Source organism: Embiotoca jacksoni, unplaced genomic scaffold (genome assembly GCF_022577435.1).
Source record: "Embiotoca jacksoni isolate LCO1_2020_lvr unplaced genomic scaffold, fEmbJac1.0.p SCAF_12, whole genome shotgun sequence".
Lineage (NCBI taxonomy): Eukaryota > Metazoa > Chordata > Actinopteri > Embiotocidae > Embiotoca > Embiotoca jacksoni.
The window spans coordinates 14,136,813-14,160,414 of NW_027185252.1; the positions used below are offsets into that span (position 1 = coordinate 14,136,813).

At 41.3% G+C, this 23,602-nt stretch overlaps 1 protein-coding gene and 1 pseudogene across 3 annotated transcripts in view; both read right to left on the reverse strand.

Annotated features, from left to right (window-relative positions):
* macrod2 (mono-ADP ribosylhydrolase 2) overlaps nt 1-23,602 on the reverse strand; it is a 395,447-nt gene that overhangs the window by 22,051 nt on the left and 349,794 nt on the right. For all 3 annotated transcript variants that reach the window (XM_069145006.1, XM_069145005.1, XM_069145007.1), the window contains 4 exons: nt 12,876-12,954; nt 6,774-6,812; nt 5,031-5,090; nt 203-241 (listed from right to left, as the gene is read on the reverse strand). In XM_069145006.1, the coding sequence (XP_069001107.1) occupies nt 203-241; nt 5,031-5,090; nt 6,774-6,812; nt 12,876-12,954 (217 nt within the window). The remainder of the gene's footprint in view (nt 1-202; nt 242-5,030; nt 5,091-6,773; nt 6,813-12,875; nt 12,955-23,602) is intronic.
* Nucleotides 21,146-22,142, reverse strand: LOC138195028 (piggyBac transposable element-derived protein 4-like; annotated as a pseudogene).

The following is a 23,602-nucleotide window of genomic DNA, read 5'->3' on the forward strand; positions in this document are numbered from 1 at the left end:
TAAAGCCATACATAATTGAGGGATTTCTTTGTTCCAAGCTTCTGTGATAAGAGAACTTTTTTTTTTGTTAGAGTGGTGGCACACAGGACGGAAAGACTGAAGCGAATAGAAAATTCAATTTTTGATGACAAATGACATCAAGACACACTGGTTGAGCCGAGAAGCTCAGAACACGTGTTAATGGTCCGTGGAGCTACATTACCATTGTCACCCTCTTCTTCATCACCTGTTTCCTCTTTACCTGAAAAGAAAAGGAAAAGAATAATCATCCAAACACAAGCATGCATGGGAACAATGCCAGTCATTCATTGTGAGAAACAAAGCAGCCAGTCATACTAATGATCACTGTTCAACTGTTCGTTTTCTCTCGGTGAAGGATTCATCTTGTGATGCTGGCATCACATTGTAAAACAGCAACTTCCTATGTGGCTCAGGCTTCACTTAATTCTCCTTCACTTTTACAAAGTGTTTCACACAGAAACTTTCTTTCATTCGTCCATGATGATGGGATTTTCTGTCCGTTTTCCAGATTATTGGTAAGACACCATATTGGTGTCCTTCCAATAACATTTGTTCCACTCCATATTTCAGGTTAACGTGTTCGACATAGCTACCTTGGAGCTAACAGTTTTGTAAATCTTTATTACAGTGACAAGGGACATTTAGAGCACTGGGTCCTGAGTGTACAGCTGGGCTGCAGTTGATGCTCCGTCATGCTTTATATCGGCATAGCAGTGCTTTGAGGTAAATACTATTATTAGCATGTAACACGCATACAGTGACAGGGCTATGCTTACTGGTGGGAAAACCACCACCACATATATTTGAAGAATGATGCTCTTACTTTACATACAGATCACCAACCTGGAGGCTAGAGTCACGAGAGCCTCTGCTCAATTACAACTACATATGTCCTTTACAACACCATAGCAGAATATATTCTATGTATGCACAAAAGGCAGAATTTAATATGGATATATATTTTATAAAATTTTAATCCCTCCATCATATTTGTTACTCCCATCCTCCTCACCCCTTTTTCTTGCTCTCACACATTCTTGTACACACACACACACACACACACACACACACACACACACACACACACACACACACACACACACAGATGAACCAATGACATTTGGGACAAATTGAGTAAATGAAAGCCATGACACCAATAAGAGAACATGCTTTACAATGGCTATTGTGCAGCTTCGATAATTGCTTTTTTAACAAGCTGCAGAGAGAAACCATTTTTTCATATCTATGCAATTTTGCCCTGCACTCAGAACAATAAAAATGCCAGCCTCTATTAAATGGGAAAAAAGGCCAGTTCTACCAGTTCTGCATGTTTGTCTCAAGTACCTCTGTCCATCACGCAGACCGCTGGTGACACACAGTAGATGGCAACCCTTTCTATTAATCATGACTGGCATTTGGAGATAGAGCCACAGACAGGAGGCTGCACAGAATACTTCATCGGGGAATACAGCTTAAGAGGAATGCTTCGCTAGCCTTGAGGTCACCCTAAACCTTTCGTCTGTGTTTAAAAAAAAATATGCATGGCTGTAGTATCTGTCCATAGTGATCCCAAACAACAATATATCAAACATGACAAAAGGCTCAATGTAATTTCCTCTATTTTATTTGATCATTTGTATTTGGCTTATTGAATAGAACAGTATTCGATTTATGATAAAAGATGCTGAGGGACAGATTATGGATAACACACACACACACACACACACACACACACACACACACACACACACACACACACACACACACACACACACACACACACACACACACTAAACCACAGTAGCTTCTGTGTTGGATAGATGTGATTTATAATGGCTCCAAGTTTAGATCAATTAGACCACCGTATCTCCAGGCTGCTGCTCACTCATGTGCTCCAAACAGCAGGTGGCAGCATTGTCACAGCTTTCTTACCCAACACTCACCATACTACACTGTCATTGCTGTGAATCAGGCCCCGACATACTTCAACACTGACGGGTCTAGCCAATACCTCAATAATTTTAGTGTCTGTGCTCATAGGATTTTTTTACTATGAGAAATATAATGACAAAAAGGCAATTTTAGGCACTGGCCTGCACTTGTGTTGATGAGCGACAACACCGTGGTGTTTTTTTATGGTGAAAATGTTGGTCTCACACATTTAAATGATTTATTTATGTCACCATCAGATTCAGGGGGACAGTATTACAAGGACATAAACAATTTAGATGTTGACATGGAACCTTCTTGGTGTGTCCTACTTTTATGGCCGTTGAGTAAACATCAACTGCACATGATACTTTTTAGAGGAAGAATAGTATCTCATATTCAGGAATACATTGACGTGAACAAGCTAATTTACGCACGTACGCACACACACACACACACGCACACGCACACACACACACACACACACATACACTAGCTAGGCTCTATCTCTCTCCCAGCCCTGTCTGCTATTCCATTTATTAAAGCCAACTGGAGCAAAGGACAAAAAAGATGAAAAAAATAAAAAAGGGGGAAACTTGAAAAATTCACGAGACATGTGTAAAGGAAAAAGGACTGAGATGACCAACAGCAATCATTCAAAGACCTTCTGCATGTGAAATGTGTGTGCGCAAGCAAAGTGCGCGTGCGTGAGGGCGAGCACTGCTTGACGGGGTGCCACGGTGTAAAAGATTGTAAAAGATGGCACCCCGCGGAGAGGCTCACTGTCTGTCTACACATGGTGTTATTAATCTGCATGTCTATCCACACTCTGTACCATCTCTCACCATCTTCCCTCTCTCTTCCTTGGGTCTTTCCCAGAAAAGCTCCAGCATGCCAGGCAAACATCCCAGCCAGGCATTGATTTATGGCTTAATGTTCACGTTTTACTGTGCCCTGTGACATCCACTAATCTCACTAATACCAATCTGATATCAAATAATAGACACAGGAGGGCTGCTTGCCAAGTCAGGTGTGCCCTGAAGAGGTCATACTCCACCTTGGACCTCTGTGCCAGCGCTCGCCTCGCCACCTCACCCACTCTGTCGCTCTCTCTCTTGTTCTTTCTATATCTTGCAGCATCTGCACGCTGTGCTTCTGTTTCATGTGGATTACATCACAGCAGAGCTCATGACGCACACAAACGCACACACACACAGTTAATCTGTGACCCTGTTTTTCAAATACACTTCGGGGGTTATTTGCACTGTAGATGATGAGGGATCCTGTGTTAGCTTCTTTTGAAGAAGATTTGAAACACTGTTTATCAAAACCACCACTCTTCTGTTCAGCAGCTGTATTGGTCTTAAAGGAAATGTAATTAACATAATATCATATAATATTTGATACAAATAATATGTTGAATTTATACTGCACTGCATAAATCGATATGTCTTGGGAACATCAAACATTCAGTAGATATTGATGAGGCAGTCAGTGCTTATAAAATATTACATAAATAAAAAGCAATATGTAGTGAAATAACAGAGTAAAAGGAATGTAAAACAGTCACATCAAGCATGATGTGAGAGATGCTTTGATGATTTCTGATGTACAGAAGAGGATAAAGAAGCTGCTGTGTTGTTTGAATGGTTAGCTGTAACCAGGTTAGATCTAATTGATCTAACCTGAAACACAGGTGTTTGTGTTAATTGTGTTCTTTTCATCTTTCAGTCCACTGAGGCTGAAGAAGTGTTTTTGGTTGTGGGGTGACAAAGCAATTGTAAATGTAGCAGTTGTTGTGCTTGGGACAGAGAAAGCCTGTAATTACCTTTAGTCCACCAACCAGTGTATTTATCATGGAAGAACAGTAGAGAATGTGCCTTCATGTTTTCTCTTCATGAGTACTGTGGCTAAAAGCCCCTCGTGCCTGACCCATAGGATGGGGCGGGAGTGAGTTCCCCTGAGGAGTCCGATAGATGTGATGCATCACACTGAGGCATATTGACAGACACACTTCACTAGCTCTGCTCCAGAGTGTAATTTATTCTAAAAAGTGCTCTAAGATCTTACAAAGTCGGTCTCACATAGCTGACAGTCGTTTTTTTGTGGCTCACTTTTCCTCCGCTCTGTGCTATCTTGACATCTGAGTGTTTTCTATGATTAATCCATCCTATGTGCTACATCGAACCAGACCTAACCTTTACAGTGCAAGCGGCAGCACAAAATCATTTCACTCTCTTCCTGTGAGAGAGGTTGTCTCAAGGACTGACTGTTCCCATGCTAGAAAGCTGTGCCAAGGCCTTTTGTGAATGGATTAGTTACTATTAAGCTGCGGGGCCTGATAAATTAGGATTTATAAAGATTATTACAAAATACTTATGCCCTTCTAATGCTGGTGATTGAATTTGTGAATCACACTGAATTGCTGCTGTGGATTATGAAAAGGTATGTTGAATCGGCAGGGAGAAATTACTTATTGTGCTTTGTTTAACAACACAAAATATATTGACGCCTTTGAAGTGACTGCACTATCTAGTCCAGCCGCTCGCAATCAGTGAGAGGAACCATTTCCCTAAAGAAAACAACCATGACTGCTATCTTCAAAAATTCCCTACAACCTTAAGGCTTGAAGACAAATGGATGGTGTACGATTTTAATTGCCTACTAACACCCTCCAGTGTAAGAATCTAATTATCTTTGGTCCATCGTATCGGAGAAGCCTATAATTGTTTCAATATTACACATCCAAAGGGGCTGAAACTGCAGAATAGCCAGATAATGGCTTCTTAAACAAGTTTGCCTCTAAGAAAACATTCTTTTAAAAAAGACCAAGCTTCATCTTGTATTCATTTCCCCAAAGAGGAATTTGGCATCACAGAGCAAGAGATTACTGACCAAGAACACACTCTTTCACTTCACACACAAAACCATTTTTTCTGTAAACAGAGATCAAAGTGCAACGTTTTCCTCCACCAGTAATGTTACTTGGTGTGTTCAAAAGAAGCAGCCATCATTAATGAAATTAGAATGTAAAACAAACACACATGCCTGCAGACACAAGCAGCCAGAAATAAGCATACCTATGTTGCTGTCCTCACTTTCCTCCTTGGTTGTGGCTGTCGTGGATGGTGGTGTGTTATCTGTGAAAAAACAAAAATAAATGGTGAGTCGTTGACGTGGGACTGATGCATCCCTATCCCCAAACACCGTCAGGATGCAAAGGGAATGCCATCTTGTAAAAATTAACTGTAACTTGAGTTAGAGTGTGTGAAGATGACTTTTTACAAACTCATTGCAGCAGTGATTGTTCTAACCCTCTGTCTCGGCGGACAACGCTACAAAAGCTTGAGAGAACTCAATGGCTCTCACCCTGTTTTGTTTTATACCTGCCTGGAAAAAAAATGACTCCAGCGGGACAGAAGGGGAGAAATATAAGGCTTTGAGACCAACTTCAGACCTCAGTCTGGGACAAAAGCACCATTCCATGTGAGAATGGCAGTCATTCGAACCTTTGAATGGCTTCCAGGCCGACTGATTCAAACTCTGGCCGGTGGAGCAGAATAAAAGGCCAGTTGTTGGCACAGGCGCAGGAGCCATCAAACAAGGCCAAACAGGGCAGGGCTGGCATGGCGATACAACAGAGCTAGAAATTATCGGGGGTTGTTTCAGTTGGCCCGATATGGTCTGATGCTATGTTATTATACGGTATGCAGTATAAAATAACTGGTGAGGAACACAATAGAAAACAATGCAGTTGGTCAGGACAAACTCTCAGATGTAGCTCCTCTCAGCCAAGTCTTTATGACTTGGCCATTACGTGCACATTGTTTCACTCTGGAATATCACATTTTACAGTGCACTTATAAAACAACCCTTTTATGTTCGCCCAAAATGGAATCTCATTGAAAACACAGATGCGTGTAATTGACAAATCATGAGGGTGACTTTGGGAGGAAAAACATTTTGATAGCACCCTGGGTTCTACATCTACGGTAATCTGAACACTTCCTTCAACAGACAGTAAAACTAACAGTGTTCTCTGCTTAGTTGGTTGCACATGTACTAAGATGTTTTCAAGGGACCCGGGAGTCAGATGTAAAAACTTTCACTGTGAATCCCGATGTAATCCTGGAAAAAAAAACGTTCATCAGATGTTTTCTAAGACCACTATACTTTGGAGAAAACTGCTACAAGCAGTGCATGTTATTACATATTTTATGAAAATGACGTTTTTGGTCTGCCAGTGAGAAAACAAAACTGCTGCTAAACTCGGTTGGACCTATTGTTGCTGCTATTCAAACAATATACACACTTCTGTGCGACTTTCTGCTCGTGCCATTGCTTATTCAGGACATCAGTGTACAGACAAATGTCAATAGTTTATCCTGATAAGCAGTATCTGGGAGTTTCAGGCCGGGTGCCAAGATGGTGTGGTGATAAAAGCATTATGCGCTGACAGTTGTGTTTGTGCTATCGCCTGGCGCACACTGCGGAGGGATGTTGCTCGGCTGTTTTTTTGTCACATGCTTTAGGTGGTCTGAAGGCATTGTGCCCGTAAGCCGGATGAAGAGAATGACGTTGGGAATTAGCTGTGGATAAAAGCTCTTGTAATGTAATGTACCTGACATGAAGTATTTTTAACAGAGATGAGTCAGGCCTGGGATTCAACTTGTCACCAAATGAATAAACATTCAATTTCATCTGCCGCATAAAACCCAGCAAATCACTGTCATGAGCTGAAGCTATGCCACTCACTCACCCTCTGTGTGCTTTAATGGAGGTGTTAGGGTGAAAAGGCAACCATGAAATATTCTGTCACTCACCTTCCTTCTGTGTGTCCTCTGTAACCTCCATGTCATAGTCTGGCAGAAGGGGGAAACGACAGTGTGTCAAATCATGCTGTCTTATAATGTTCAATACAACGAGTCATCACGACTTGATTATAATGTTAGAGCAGAGTATTTTGATTCCATAATGCTGTGTACTCGGTGTCTGCCGAGACCAAACAATCAAACGAGAACCTGCCCCGTTTCCATAGACCGTGACTCAAATATGATCACATTCACATGTCCAAAGGCTTGTTGTTGAAACCTCCTCCTTCTTTCTCGGTACAGAAGCTGCCGTGCTTCGGAATTTTACCAACAACCCTCTACAACCTCCCTTAGTTCCCCCACCAGACGACCTTGGATCTAGTGAGTTATTACACCAAATGACTGAGTATGCGTGTTTTGGGAAGGAGCAAGAGGAAGCAGGAGGGGTCACATTCATGAGACATTCTTTTTCAATTAAATCTATACACCGGCAGGCTCAGCGTAAATGACACAAAACCTCCCATTTCCACAAATTACAAGGACTGCACGCTGGCATGGACAACTGCCCCTTAAAAAAAAAAAATCGCTTTGATTTTCTCTCAGAGTCTATTGTGTGAGACAGACTGAGTGAACTGAAGGTGTTTCTGGGTGGATGAGTTGAGTTGCACAGTGGGAGATGAGAAGGCGGCTTTGGATGCTGCTTCAGGAGGAACTGCAGAGTGGAAGACGGGGAGAGGAGGAACTGTGGATGGCTGCTCACGGCTCCTGGATCCCACATCCAATCACACAATCACACACACTCAGATCTTGCACAGCTCAGCATGCTTCAAGATGCTTTGAGTCATGCCACTATATATACAGTAAGTGTGTGCTTGTTTTTTTTCTTTTTAATGTGCACAGTTCGTATGAATGGATTATATGCATGAGGGCACATGTATGACTGTGTACAGGTATGTGTGTGTATGGCGGAGCATGAGTCTGAGAAATGATAGCACTGTGGTTAACAAGCAAAAGAAAGCTTTAGCTTTGATGTAAGGCTGTTGTCATCTGTTCTGTAAAAGTGTAACCATCAGAGCTCCCTGTGGATCCAGCGACAGGCTTTTCTTTTGTATAACACTGAATAAAAGGGTACAGTGCATTAATCTAACCCTGCTTGGGGAAACAAAGGAAGGCCCACTGATACAGTATAACGACAGTGCAAAAATGGAAACACAGGGTGTCTCAGCGACTCATAGCACACCATTATTACCACAGCGCAACACTATTGTCGACACAGGAAACGTATATCACAAAGTCTAGAATAATAATATATGATACCATTAATTGTTCCTGCTTTGTGATAAATATCAAACTAGAGCCAGGAGTTAGCTTAGTATAAAAACTGGAAAAAGGCAAATAACAACCCTAGCTCCCTCTAGAGCAGGGGTCTCCAACTGGTAGATCGTGAGCCATATGAATATAAATTTGATAACCCAAAGTCTCTTGGATTACATTTCTAAGCATGCAATGAATTTGACGATGACCGCGTATAGTAGCCAGGCCAATAAAAGGCAAAAAAGTATACTATTCTCAGGAAGAATGGGAAACCGACAAGTGTGTGTGTGTGTGTGTGTGTGTGTGTGTGTGTGTGTGTGAGTGAGTGTGTGTTATTAACCCTCACAGTCACAACAAGACTCTGGGAAAGTTCCTGCATCTGACTGGGGAATAGTCATAAAAAAAACCCATAAAAACCTAAATTGTTTTTACACTTTAGTTTTTGGTATTTTTGTTTTGCCATGTTGCTTGGTGAGCTTTAGAAATGCTTTTAGCCATTTTTTTTTTATTTTTTACTTTTGACAGAGCCAGGCTTAGCAAACTGTCTCCTGGCTCCAGCTTCATTTTCAACAGACAGATTGGGGCTATTGATCTTCTCATATAACTCTTGGGAAGAAGTATCGACCTTTTCATTAAATTCTTGACAAGAAAGTGAAAGAACTATTTCTTTAGGTTGCATTTTTACTCATATCGGAGTAGCTTTAGGGAGAAATGGTTAGGACACATTTAGAGTTAAAGCACTGTACTAAACCCATGTAAATTAAACCTCTTAATGTTAAAAAAAAGTAACCATGTCTAGCCAATACCAAACATGTAGAGAAGCAGATAGTCAGGATATATATTTGTACATTTACTTTAGGTCTGATTTATGCGCAAACACATGAGCGTTTTCAAACATGATGAGCAAAAGATGAATCCTCATATCTGCCGCGGCTAACGGAGAAACTCTGTGTGCTTTCTGACAATCACATCGCTAACACACCGTGGTCACCTCATTTCCCTGCTCCTGAGGGATAGCCTTGTGAAACCAACACAGACTTCATTTTCACCCCTCACAGGGTTCCTGCAGCCGTTCATATCCTCCGTCAACAAATTACATGTGTGTAATAAAAGCCTGCACATACCGCAGCTTTACTTCTTCCAAAGCAGTGGGGTGAGGGAGGGACGTGCTTTTACTCTGGACATTTGGGGGATAGGAGGATCGGAGTATGGAGAGTATTAAGAACCATGTAAATAAATGTCAATTGGAAAGTGGGTGAAACAGTTGGAGAGAATGCAGCAGCCTCTGCAGATCTGTGGGCTGTGTTAATATTGTCAGCACCGTGGCTGATTGAGGAGAAGAAGAGATGGAGCCCAGCTTGTGGGCAGCCACCCGGATCATATTAGTGGAGGAGTGTACCCAGAATCAATTTCAACATGCTTTTACTCTCTACAACCGCAGCTGCCTGACTGCTTCCATGCTCGCAAATAACTCGAGGCAAGGCAAGCATGTGGTCAAACATTACAATCAGAATATGCAATAGAATCATGTCATATGATTAATCACATTGATTGTGCTCTTTATTATAATCAATTATTGGTAATAAATTATATTATATTCTTCTAAAAATTACAACTGTAGTTATTCCTTGATATTTTGTTCTTTTTTTCGTGCGTGTTCCTTCAAATTACACAAACACTGTTGGTCCTCTTAACCAGATAGCAGGACTGTCAGCACCTTTGGGATGTGTACATTGTGGGGCTTTTCAAGTAATGAATAGGTCATTATATCACTGGTTATGAGCTCAGTTGCCAAGGTGGGTAATGGATGGAGAATGGTGCTACAGAGGCAAAATCTCAGCTGTGTGCATTAGCTTGTTTGTGTATTTGCATATTTCAGGGTTTGTGTGTTTGAGAGGTCTCTTTGACAAAAAATATGACTCTAAATGTATGAAGTGCTCCTCGAGCTGGTGCTACATAAAAGACTTTTGTCTCTTTGTGAGATTTCCATCATTACTCATCAAACAACCGCTCCATCGGTGAGTCTGCTCGAACACAGGACACATTCCAGCTCCAGTCATTCACTATGATGTCATTGTTTGTCAATACTTGACACGGTTCCACTTCCTCTTTTATATGTATGTATGCCATGGCTGCTGTGCCACTATACAGGGGTGTGTGTGTGTGTGTGTGTGTGTGTGTGTGTGTGTGTGTGTGTGTGTGTGTGTGTGTGTGAGAGAGAGTATTCTTGTCAGCACAGGCTATTTTTCAGTTTCCTCCATCTGCAGAGAAGTAACCGTATTTTGGCTCTCTCATCGTGACAGCTTGTGGAAATGCACATTGTAATAAAGCAATTTCCTGTATGCAAATGTCCTGTTTACACATTTCTGCTCCAGTCATTGTCACTTGACAGATTGTTTGAATATGAGAAAAGCAGCTATACGATGAAAAATGAGAATAGTAAGACTTCAATAAAAAAAAAATCTATTGTACCGACTCTCGGCTCGAGACATTCTTCAAACTGACGTCAGAGGGAGGCTTTTGACTTCCAAACGACTACACGCACAGATACAAATTACAGAAAGATCAAGGCCGTTATTCACAACAGCTCTATAACACCTGCTAATAGCGCAGGCGATGGAGAAACTCCTCCTTGATGTAATGAGAAAGAACGATAGAAGGTGGAGGAAGGAGGTAATGGGCGTATGGCATGGGAACAAGGAGAGGTATAGGTGAGAATGAGCGGTCTCAAGCCGCTGTGTGATGCATTAAGTGTGGCCGAAAGATCTGCCTGACTATCTGTGTCTGGCAGTGAGGATGATGAGATGTTGTGAAAGTGCTCGAGCACACCTGCAGAGCTAATTCACAGCCTGTGATTCACTACTGCCATTCTGCACGGTCTAAATGCAAGTCTTTTCACACTACGGGGTTACGCATTACCTACATGGTGCAATCATACCAATCATTATTTCTTTCTTTAAAGCACACCTTTCAGCTACTGCTGAAACTCATCTGCGTAGTGCAGCCTGGCGGGATGAAACATATGAATTCACTCCCGTCACTGAGTGTCTAGTCCACAGCAGAAGTAACTACGTTATCTTTCAGTTCTTCCTTATGGAACGAGTTGAAAGAGATTTTTTCTTCCTAGAGAAGATGGTAAATGCTTTGCGCTCGCACGTGAGGCGAAAGATGATAGCAGCTGTAGGTGAGTGTGGTGTAAAGGTGGCTGCCTCACTCCAGACAATGACCCTGGGTGGGAATGTCATACTTATTATGGCCACTTGGTCTCTTAGGGAATTATAGACCTCACACATATACACAGAGCAGTGGCCCTGTGACCCCAGAGGTCGAAGGACATGTGACAGGCGAGACACTGATGAGAAAGGCACTTGCAGCACGGTGTGGGCCGTGGCAGCCTCCTGGAACGACCCCAAATTTAATCAGAGACTGACCTCTGCCTCCCTCATTAGCAGTATCTTGGTAAACAATAGTTTTTAAAGAATTATCTTCTGACAATGTAACTCTCAAAACGTTTTTGATTGCTCTTAGTGAGACACACATGCACACACACACACACACACACACACACACACACACACACACACACACACACACACACACACACACACACACACACACACACACACACACGCCTGTCATTTTGTCTCTTCTCTGTTCCCAGTCATGAAGAGATACAAGGCATTTTTCCACTGACAGCACTTTTAAATGGTGAGAGTGATAACTGGAGAACAACAGCTCCAGATTCTCATCTCAAAGCACTAATATGATGAGACGGGTGCTGGGTGCATGGGGGCAGGCGGCATAATTAAGGTCTCTCCTCAGAATGTAATCTTTCAGGGAAGAGCCTGGGCGGGGAGCGGGAGAGATGACGGGAGTGCAGGGAGAACAAAACACTCTCCATCTGGGAGCAGATAGATGAAGGCCTGAGAGCCGGTATTCCGTTGGGGAGGTGAGGAGGGAAAAGTGAGGTAAATGGGAGGTAATGCTGGGCTGGTGAAGCCAGCCAACCTCTTTCAGCTCCCCAGCTATACAACTCAATCCTCTGTGGAGCCCCCATCAGAGCTGGTGACTGCTCCTGTTCCCCGCAAAAAAAGATGATGGCCTGAAAAGGGTGAGGGAATTGAAAAAGGGACAGAAGAGAGAGTGGGGGTAGAAGATAATGGATGTTTGTTTATTTCACGCACAGAATTGAGGAGCAGCAACCAAGGACGATCAGTGGTTGCTATATGTCCCTGCATTTTGTTGCAGGAGGCATTCACTGATGTGGACCAGTCATTCAAGTCTGACATTAAAGTCTCATCTGAATATCAACAATTATGTGAGAAATCAGCTTTCTGATTCACTAACAAGAAGCCTAACTTTTCCAATCCTATTACGGCAACATGTAGAGGACCTGACACTTGTTTTACCAACTGTCAGCATAAATTCTCACTGTTAATCTCCCCAATGGCTGTGCGGGTGCATTAAATTTGTTTACATTTGAAGGTGTTACCCTAGCCTGACAGGTCCTTACACCACTGCTTCCAGGAACAAGATATCTCCTGCTGCAGATGTTTTTCTGGGGATACATTTTCATAGCTTTTCAAGGTTGAAAAGCAGTCTAGCTCCACACAGATGGTCAGTCAGGTGGGTGGTGACATTAAATATTATCCAAATCTTGGAAAGGAGGCCTCGGAGAGAGTCAGTGTGTTAATCTTTTATCAGTCCCTTCACTAGTTCAACTCAAATGGGAAAGAGAAGAAATGTAATGAATAGTATGAATGATTCACAGTCCAGTCAATTGGAAGTAAAAGCACATACCTTGGAAAATGACAGACATTTTCTTCTTGTAGATGGCAAAATCAGTCTCGAGGAAGACACAGAAAATGACCCGTGTGATCTGCACAGGAAGAGAAACAGATGGGAGAGCAATTAGTGAGCAAAAAGGTCTTTGTTGTGAATTACATGGCGTAAAAACTAACTGGGCAGATTTAGATCTGGTGATGGTAGTTTGCACTGGCAGGACACATTCATGACCATTCAGAATTCTAAATAGTTCCCCTCCTAACAAAGACCTCACAATAGAGAGGCTTTCCAGAAAATATTACAGCACATTGCATCAGAATGATCATTATTGAGTGGGTGCATTGGTTAGCACATACACCTCTGTGTTTCACAAAGTGAAAGGACATGAAATTGCAACACTGAAGATAAGCAATGGTGAACTTGAATATTACAAGAGGAAATGGCAAATTAATTATTTTGACTTGACAACTAAGGAATATAAAGCCTTAATTAATTGCTGAAAAGAAAAATGGCACAGAATGACTAAACTGATACTGAAACCTAAAACAAATGCCATGAAAGGAGAATTTGTGAAACTGAAAACCTTTAATACAAAATAAGAAATGAACTTATTTGCTGTTTCAATGACACAAAAAACAATCATGCAAGAGAAACAAAATACAGCAGTCAGAATGCTTTCTAAACAAAATGGCAGAAATTGTTTCATTTGCCAAAGAACTTGATCGTAAATGTAAACAGATAGGGAAAAATAATCAAATGTAACCACTTTAAAACAGCCCTAGTTCTCCCACTATACTGCATAGTTATGTGTTCGGTAGGTTGTTCAGAGCATGTTGGAGAACTTCCCACAGCTATTCTGTGGATTTAGTCCATTTTAGTTGCTGCTGTCTCTTATGTAATCCCAAACTGACATCACAAAGTTCACGTCAGGGACACACCATCTGTTACAGACTCCTTGTTCTTCTTGTCATTAAATATATTTCTTTATGACTCTGGCTGTATGGTTGGGGTTGTTATAGTGCAGCAGAATGAATTTGGGATCAGACATCTCCCTGATGATACATTATGGATGAGAGTCTGGAGTGCCTAAAACTTTTGCACAGCACTGTAAGTCACTGTTTTTGAAGTCAGACAGTTATTAACTGATTTGATATCTGATTGAGGTTACCACTCACCTAGTGCCTTTTTTTTTAAACGCTGGATCTCTAATTTTGTTGCTGTGCAGCTATGAACAGTACGTTAAGTCAATGACAAGTTTCACACTGTCAATATAGGCAACACTAAACAACTGTAACATGTTATATGTTGATCAGAGACAGAGGCTAACAACATTGAGTCTTGTAAGACATAGTACAAAATCTGTTTTCGGCAGTTTGTTTGTGTGAAAAAGGTCTTCATTCAATAAATTCAATAAAGGTGAAATCATATATAATGCTATTTCAGAGGCTTTTTGCACAACATAACCTAAAATAGCTCAGTGTGCATTGATGACTAATGCCAGTCACACCTCTGATTAGAAAGCTTGAAATCTAACAAACAAGTGAGGTAACACTTGGGATGACCTGTTTCTATTCCTCAAACCAGAGAAACCATTGGTGCATTATTTGAAAGCTGTTGCTTCACACTAAAAAACTGTTGCAGAGTTGGCGTTATATTTTTGGGGACAGCTCTTAATGTGTCAAACATCAACCACAGAGTTTGAAGTTTATTCTTAATGCAGCACTTAAAAGCCTGCCATAAGATGTTGCTAAAGAGAGTAATTTCAGAGGTATTTTGTTTCACCACCCACTAGCATTGCAGAGGCCGTGGATTAGAAAGCAGAGAGGTTCCTCTGTTTGATGAACTGAACAAACGGTAGCGTAAGACAAGACAAATATTTGAATGAGCTCGCCAGCTCCTAGATGTCATACATGACAAGCAGTTCAAAATGACAAATTATTACATGTTAATTAACCTCTAGCATATTAGAGTTATTTTTCCTCTATTTGTTGGCTCAGTCTAAATTTGATAAGCATTTTGTTTTTTGCTCTCTTGGAAAATAAAAATCATTTGCTTTCTAAATTGAATACTTTAATTACTTTGACCATCATGCTCAAAAGAAAAAGTTGGAGACCATCAGAGTCTCTGATTTCATGGGCTTATGAAAAAAAATCAAGCATGTAAAAGATGAACACATGTGTCACAAATTTGGCAAAAGATAAATATCCATGATGCTGTTGTTGTTTTAACTGTGCAAGGTTTTTCCTTGTCTGTCGCTCACTATACAAAAAAGGACCAGTTCTGGTTTAAATAGCTCTAACAAAGTTATCCACTCGCCCTGCACACTATCCATACTGTGAGATTGTATCTAAAAAGAGTCATACTTGGATCTTTTGTAAGATTGCAGAGAAAGAGGTAACCTCAATCAGTTTCACCCTTCAGAGTTTTAGATATGCAGACATCAGTCACAGTCACAGAGATGCTTTACACACCACAGCAGCAGATAATCGCTTGACTGAATAATGGCAATTTTACACAACCGCTTTAATGGTAGCTATCCGCTCACTATCCTCCTTCCTGCAGGATAGTGATGTTCTGGAGGAATAAAATAAGCTCACCAGCTTCAGCCCTGTTCCTGGCCCTCCCCAACACGATGATCTGATTCAAAGAGGCACCCTTCTGGTGCTCATACACACAGACATCTATTAATAGTTTATGATCAGTGCTTTGGAGTAAATGTTAGGAGCTGCATCCAGGATGGTAACATTTTATTTTGCTGGATGTCTCGGGGGGAAGGGGCTTTGCTCATGAAATGTAGACTCACTCTCACAACCCTTCAACCCCGACAGAAAATGAAAGAAAGCTTTAAGTCTGCTTTGAAGTCGTGGGCTCGCTGACAAACAGAAAAAGTGATAATACGCCAAGATAGTGCATACCACTGGGTGCTGGAAGGCCACAGGACAGAAGCTCCCCGGGAATTTCCATCACTCTTTTGTGATGCTTCATTCTAAAACTGACCGCCCACTGTGAAACAGGATGAATCATGGATTCATGCTTTGCACGGCACAAAAAGGCTGGTGTGTGCACATTTGCGCACACACAGATATCACTGATTACATTTCTCCTATGCTGTATTTGTTGTGATAAAGTAAGGGGAAATATTGCCCTGAGTTAACTGACGTTTTCGTATCCATGTCATGTATACTCTCTGTGGTTTTCCTTCCTTTTCTGTCAGTCTCTTTGTCTAGTTTCTGTTACAACTTGTCCACATTCTCCAAAAGGACCAGGCTGCTTCTTTTATTACGCAGATCAAAAATACATTATATGGTCTTTGACAGATATCACCCAGACCAGGATGCCCAATGAAACCTGAAATGCCAGTGGAGAACATTGACATTCTGTCTGGATATAAACAAACACTGTTGGCCAAGAATGTAAAAAGAATCAAACACAACAAAGAAGGCGATCGGTGACTTTCTCTTTGTAAAAGTAAATTCCACCAGTCTGTACTTAAAAAACACAAGTCTTTCAAAGTCAACCAGAGACCAGTTACTGCACTATAGAATTATATGAGCAGAATCCATGAAAATCACAAGATCATTTTCCTGAATACTAATCTGAACCAAGATCACATGCACCAGACATTTTTAATCATATACACTCGCACTAGTAATATCACATGGACTAGTGATGACTCATACTTGCTGTATATTGATGTCTTTTTGTAGGATTTACAAACAAAACATGAGACAAGATGATGCACAGAGTGGAGTAGTACGATATGACTGTTATTACTTTGGAAGGTATAAATTGGTACCACAAGTAAAACAAAAAAAATACTCTTCTGGCCAATGAGGGTAAACATTTTGATGATTCAAATGAGCTCTTCAGTGAAGAAAATGTTACTAAATACTTCATATTAGATTTTCAATTTTGGAGAGGAGGCCCAATACTTTGATCTGAGGCTGCGAAGTGTATATGTGTATGTGTGTGTGTTAAGTGTGCATCCCGCAGTCACCAAGGTTGAAAAAGTTAATGGAAGACTAATTAGAAAGCTGGGATCACTGCATGCTAACCTGCCCAGTCATTACTCATCCCTGATTGGAGTGGCTTTGTCAAAGGGTGAGCTCAAAATGATTAGGTCCCCTGGTTCCATATCGGAGGGACGGTCGTATTGACAGAAACGTGTTCTGCACAATAAGGTGTGAGACTGTGGAGTTGGCTTGAACTGCTGCTCTGGAATCAAGCCAAGTACGTGAAAGCAAAGAGTTCAATGGACTCAAAGGTGTTTGACAGAAACAGTGAATTTTCTTCAAACATTTTACATAAAAATGTAAAAACAGCATTATTTAGAGATTGTGCATCAGCTTATTGACATGATTTTCAAAAGAACTTAAGCACTGCTTCAATTAATAAGAAATCTAAGTGATATTTTGATTATTTCCAATTCATTATTTCATTCTTGACGACTTATGGGGAATATGTGAAAACTACAGAAGAAGTTGAGACTCTTATCTGAGGTTCAACAGTGCCGTGAGGACACATTGTATTTTCTAGTAAACCATAAAAGACATGAATTCACAGTGCAGAGAGTATTTGTCAACAGTAATGCTGTTCTGTGAAATATTTAATGATGCAGGTTAACGATCCCATCTCAGTTATTTCATTTAAATCCTCTGCAGATCTTCAGCTGGACTAATCAAGTCAAAACCTATGGCTGTTAGCTGTAAATGAGCTCTGAATATACGATGATAAAATGAGACTAATTAAAATGATTGAAATGGTTCAACCTAAGCATTTGTAACTCATTAGCATGACATGAAATGCAGAGAAAGCAGATATGGGCGTGGCCAGCTCTGTCAGTTTGCAGCAGATGTACTGTATGTACCACCGTGTTAATGAGCAGCATGAAACAATGTGAAATGGTCCTTTCATCACATCTCTTGTTTCATGAAAATCTGCACGTGATTTTTAATTTGTGTGTATCTGTGGCTCGTCATTCTGGCGCAGGGCTCACCAGGTGCCCCAGACTCCTCCTGGCTGGCTAACAGATGAGCTGTCATAGCTGGCCACCCATGCTCATAATTACATCGGGGGCACTGCCAGCAGAATCTGACGTGCAGACTCCAAACACGCACTTTTGCTACTTGCATTTCCTTCTTGATTCTGTCACAAACAATAATAGGGACAGGTTGCCCTAGCATGTCTGCTCCAGCTGGAGCCCAAACCCAAGGGAGATCTGTGTCTGTGTGTCCTGTGCTGCCTCGTTACCGCGGCACCGGCTGATGTCCCATCCTTAATGGTTACATCCAGATGGACAACAATGACAGGAGACTGATATACGTTATGATTATCAGCTGAAACAACTCTTCCATTCATTTCATTTGCCTGTGTTCCAGGTTGTAGTTAGTGAACAATAGCATCGACTGGATGAAAGGGAATCTGGCAGGTCACCAATCCATCACAGTGGCTGTCATAATGAACTGCATACATCATACACTCACAGCAAAGGTATGTTTGTTTTGTTTATGATTCATTCATCTCTGACATAACATACTGCATGTGACATATGAGTGTTGTGTCTGTGATCATACACTGATAGTCCATGTCATTGTTCAGGACAGATTGAATAATTCCAGCGAGTTATTCCTGAGCCAGAAATATCCCCCATAAAACACAACCTTCTAGCTGCATCATCAGAGCCATAATCAGCGAGCACTCGTCTCCTTTGTTGTCAGAAGCGCTGGATTGGATAGAGGGTTCATTCTGCGGCAGGTGGACCATATCCATGCTTTATTACTGACGTAATTACACGCAGCTGCGTCCCCCCTCACCACTGGTACACAGAGCCTGCAGCTTGGAAAAGCAGAGGAAAACCTCAGCCTGGGCCTGACATCTACAGTCAAGGCTGTGTAAATACTCAACCACACATAAACATCCCTGGATCCTTCACGACCATGACAGCACAGCTCCTCGACTCACGTTCTGCTGCTTTAGACCTGCTTGTCACTGTACATCCCTCTTGTCCTCTCCTCTCACCAAAAGTAAAGATTAGGTTGGTGGCATGCCTGACAGCGGCTGATAGGCTGTGGCACCGGCTACTCAGGTGAAGCTGTGAGCGGCCCCTCCATTTGACTTTGATTGACCTCTCTGCCGAGAGAGCTCCGGCTCCGCCTGCAGCAAGCCGGTGAATTATCATTTCAAAAGAAGTGCCCAGAAAAGGTTATCCCTTTGAACAAAACGCCTCCACCCATACATCAAAGGACGGGTCTGACTTTGGGCTTTGAGGAGGCATGGTTACGACCAAAGCCAGGAAGAAAGTGCTGAGCTCAAATTCTTACTTCCCAAAGCTGATAAACATTAGATGCCCACCATATCATAATCAGGCCAATAGGACAGTCAATAGAGTCTGCTTAATACTGCAACATGGACCACAGATTTTTGATAAATGCTTATGTACACAATTACGCACGAGTGGCCAGCACAGTGTGACTAAATAGAAGTGATAACATTCTGGTAAGCTGCCTGGTTATTTCATCAGTGTAAAACATCACCACGCTGCCTCTGAGGCTGTCAGCGGTGCAGGATATAAAATAGTTTGACAAGAAAATACTGTCTTGCTAGATTTAGAAAATTCCATAAGATAATATATCAGCAATTTGTATGTTAATTCAGCAAACGCTGCATCCGACTCATATTTTAGACATTAGAGCTGAATAAATAGTTCCCACTGTATTATTCAGTAGGAACTGCTGCATGGCACTGTAGATGAAAATTGGAGTACAGCATGCTTGAGGCATCGAGCATTTTAGCTCACATTTTCAAAAATTGTTCTCAAACTGAAAGAGACAGCATTTGACTTTCACAGGCTTTGAGCCGTTCCTGCCAACTCCCGCTGCCAGCAGCAGAAGCGCTGTGCTATCTGATTTAAAAAAAAAAAAAAGAAAAGAAAAAAGACAGCAGGAAAAAACTCAAAATTCATCCTGTGTATTTTATTTTATATTATTTTAATATAGAGTATGATTTTGTTGAAGGAGGCTTTATGGATTTTTTTTTTTATTCCACAGTATGTTTTGCCAATAAGAACATAAAACACAATAAGGAAGAGTCTAAAGAGGCCGTTTTACCTCAGCAAGCTTTGTCTCACCCAAGTGAAGGAAAATGTCAATAATTCCCAGAGGAACAGTGACTGACATCGCTTGACTCCAACTAAATGTTTAGTAGAACATAACCAGTGACAGTAATGAAAATCTTTCCGCACCAACAAGAGGACTTGTAATTACCTCGTAGAGATCAGAGGGAAAGTCAGTCCCACCAGAGATTTCTGGTTCACAATACTACAACATCACTTTGGAGTGTGACCAATGGTGCAATAGGCTCCACTGACAAATATGTCAATTAACATGGATGGTCAAATAATTATAATGATGGAATACTAGTGTCGAGTCCATCAAGAGAAATGCGGGTGTGAAGGAGAAGGATTGGGCCATTTTCTAATCATAAAGATGAGAGATAGTGCAGCTGCGGACGAGGTCAGAGGGGAATGATGAAGGAAATACTAATATGAGGGCTGTATCTATGATCCATGACTGCATTGGTAATGATCTGACCTCTGGACAGCTACTGGCATATAACCACCTCTGTTGATTTGGCACGTGTGTGAATGTGAAGATGGAGGGAGGACTGCTGTGAGAACTTGTTCAAATGTACAAGAAATATATGAGGTTCATGTTGAGTGGAAGATTTAACATAAGCAATACAGTAATTTCCTTTTGGGGTTGAGTCAGAAAAACACATTGATTCCTTTCTTATGTTTCTGTGAGTATTTAAAAATGAGGAATGCAGAGTTTAATTAACACATCTTTCAACATCTCAGCTAATGGATGTCTGCAGAGCAAAAAACAGATTCTTTAAAATTCTTGTAATATCAGACATCAGTTAATGGATAAATGTAATAATGTTTCCTTTAAGAGATCTTGATCAAATAAGACAGATGGGCTATACCGTTGCCTGTATCTAATCTACATAAAGAGATACGAGAAAGTTATCACTGAGTTTATCTGCATCTTCTTAACCCCTGTTCATATTTTTGTTATTCAGCCAGTGTTCGTGGGTCTGGTGGACCCGCTGCATTTTTGGGCTTTTAATTCAACACAATCAAACAGTTTTATTTTAAATTACTCAACAGATGTTTACTTCATCCCAATTACAAGCAATATAAACAGAATATATGGATAATATTTGCCCTTTACCTTTGTTAGATCACATTTATCAATTTTAAGTGCTACTCGTTTTTTGTTGGTTTTTTAATAAAATGTGTGCAGTGTACTCATGAGTACCACATTCTTGCCTTTCTTTGGCACATAGGATACCAGGGATGTGTCAGCCATGTACACACACTTGGAAGGCCTGTTCTTTGTCGTCTGCAGTTGGGGTGGGAGCTCAAATTTGTTTATCCGTATCGTTCCCACCATGGTCAGCTTCCTCTTTCGGAGCTCCTGTCCCAGCTTGTACGAGGTAAAAAAAAATTGTCGCATGTGATGTTGTGTCCACTGAGTCCGAGTCATGTCCAGGACAACTCTCATTCCTTGATTTTTCTCAGGGGCTCCTCCATCAGGTTTCACTGTGTAGACTTGTAAGTTCCAAGCATATGAGGAAGTGGCATCACAGGCAGCCCAGATCTTTGTACCATATTTTGCAGGTTTAGATGGTATAGACTGCCTAAAGGGGCAGCGGCCCCTAAATGGTATCAGCTGCTCATCAATGGTGACATTAGACCCAGGGTTGTAAATCAGGGGGAGGCGGTGCACCCACTTGTCCCACACTGTCCTGATGGCAGCTAGCTTGTCTCTCTGCCGTCGAGCTGGTCTGTCGTCTCGGTTATCAAAGCGGATAACTCTGGAAATTATGTGGAAGTTTTCCAGAGACATTGTTGCATGGAAAAGTTCTCTGCCAGTTTCTGCATCCCACAGGGACTCTGTGGATTCTCCTTTGGACCTGAAAACTCCAGCAAGCATAAAACCCCCAAAGTAGGCATGTCTTCATCCAATGCTTCTCTCTCTTCTAAAATCAATTGCAAGGCCCTCTGAGCAGAGAATCTTTTGGCCACCTTTATTAGTTAGTTTAGTCCATCTCCTTCCACCTCTCTCCAAAAACTTGCCTTCCTTCTAAATTAGTGCAATCCAGAATAATGTTTTGAATGGAATCTGGGATGAAAAGATCAAAAGAAGACTTGATGTCCTGCACATGAGAAACTGCCATCCGTGTTGGCCCTGGTTGCATCCTTATCACATTGGCAGCCATGCGGGGTGGCTCATTTCTTGGGCAAGAAGACCATTCAATTTCACAAATTTTTGACATCCATATTTCTTCACTTGCTAGCTGATGACAGACTTGTTCTGGTCCTGGAGCTGGCTGCTGACGAGCTGGTCCTGTGGGTCGTCTTTGTTTTGGAACTAGCTGATGCTCAATCTCATCCTCTTCTTCAAAGTCACTAGCAGAGACTCTGACTTTTCAGAAATGTGATGCTCACATTCTGAAACCTCTTGCTCTACATCTTCATCCAACGCTTCTCTCTTCTAAAATCAATTGCAACGCCCTCTGAGCAGAGAATCTTTTGGCCATCTTGATCAGTTGTGATAAGGAAGGATAAGGAGAGTGAAGGTACACAGGACCTACAATTTCCACACTTTTTATTAGTTATTGTTATTAGTGTAACATCCTGTACGTAATATAAATGTGTAGGGGGGTGTACGGTGTGTGGTCATTGAAAATGTGTTCTGACATATGTTCTTCACAGAAAATGAGCCAAGGCCAATGAGTCTCAGTTTGAAAAAACAATTAATCATATCATTTTTCTTTTGATAAAAAATGAAAACGGGTCCCACAGACCCGAACACCACACAACACCTAAAGGTACTCTGAAGAGTTTTTAACAAGCATAGTTTGTTTATATTAAATTTCTCTCTCAGAAAATGCATAACTTATAATAAAATTAATTACTATATAATAATAATATAATAATTCCAGAAGGGGATAACATGCTAACTGTATTTGCTACCTCATAAAACGTTTCTTTGAATCTTCTAAAAAAGAACCTTTTCTGCTGTTTTGTTGGTTCATTGCTACCTTTTACCACCCATTAACTCCTAATATACATTATGTCCTATTTGACAGGAAGAATGGCATGTCACCAAATGCTCAATGTACACTTGCTGGTACAAGTTGACATACAAGCAATATGGGGACCCCCTCATCAAAACATTGCTCCACAGTGCTACGAGTGATCAAGACCTTCACAGGTCAAACACATTAAGTAGAAAAAAGTACAACTTCTCCATAAATCTTGAAATGTAATTATTTCTCAGATTATAAAAATACATTCTTGTCAAAGCAGAAGGCACATCAAGTGTACTATTCCCCAAAAATATGTTTTGCTTGCTTGGATCTCAGTCACTCTCTACATGAGTTCATCCCTCCTGACGAGCTCCTTTTGAGCAATGACCAGCATTTGACACCAGGCAGTATTACATGTTAAGTCGACGGACTGGCGCTTTATATGGGGATGTCAGCCCGTGTCTGCTCATCTGCTCTCCATGACTGTGCACTGGTTATCCTGCTTGGTTGTCAAATCCCCTGATATTTAATTTTTTTCCTTCAGTCAATACATGCTCAGTTACTGGGAGGAGGCCAATAAGAGCCAACTCAGCTCCCACAGAGGGAGGTTGATATGTGCGGCCAGGTATAGACATCCTGTAAACTAA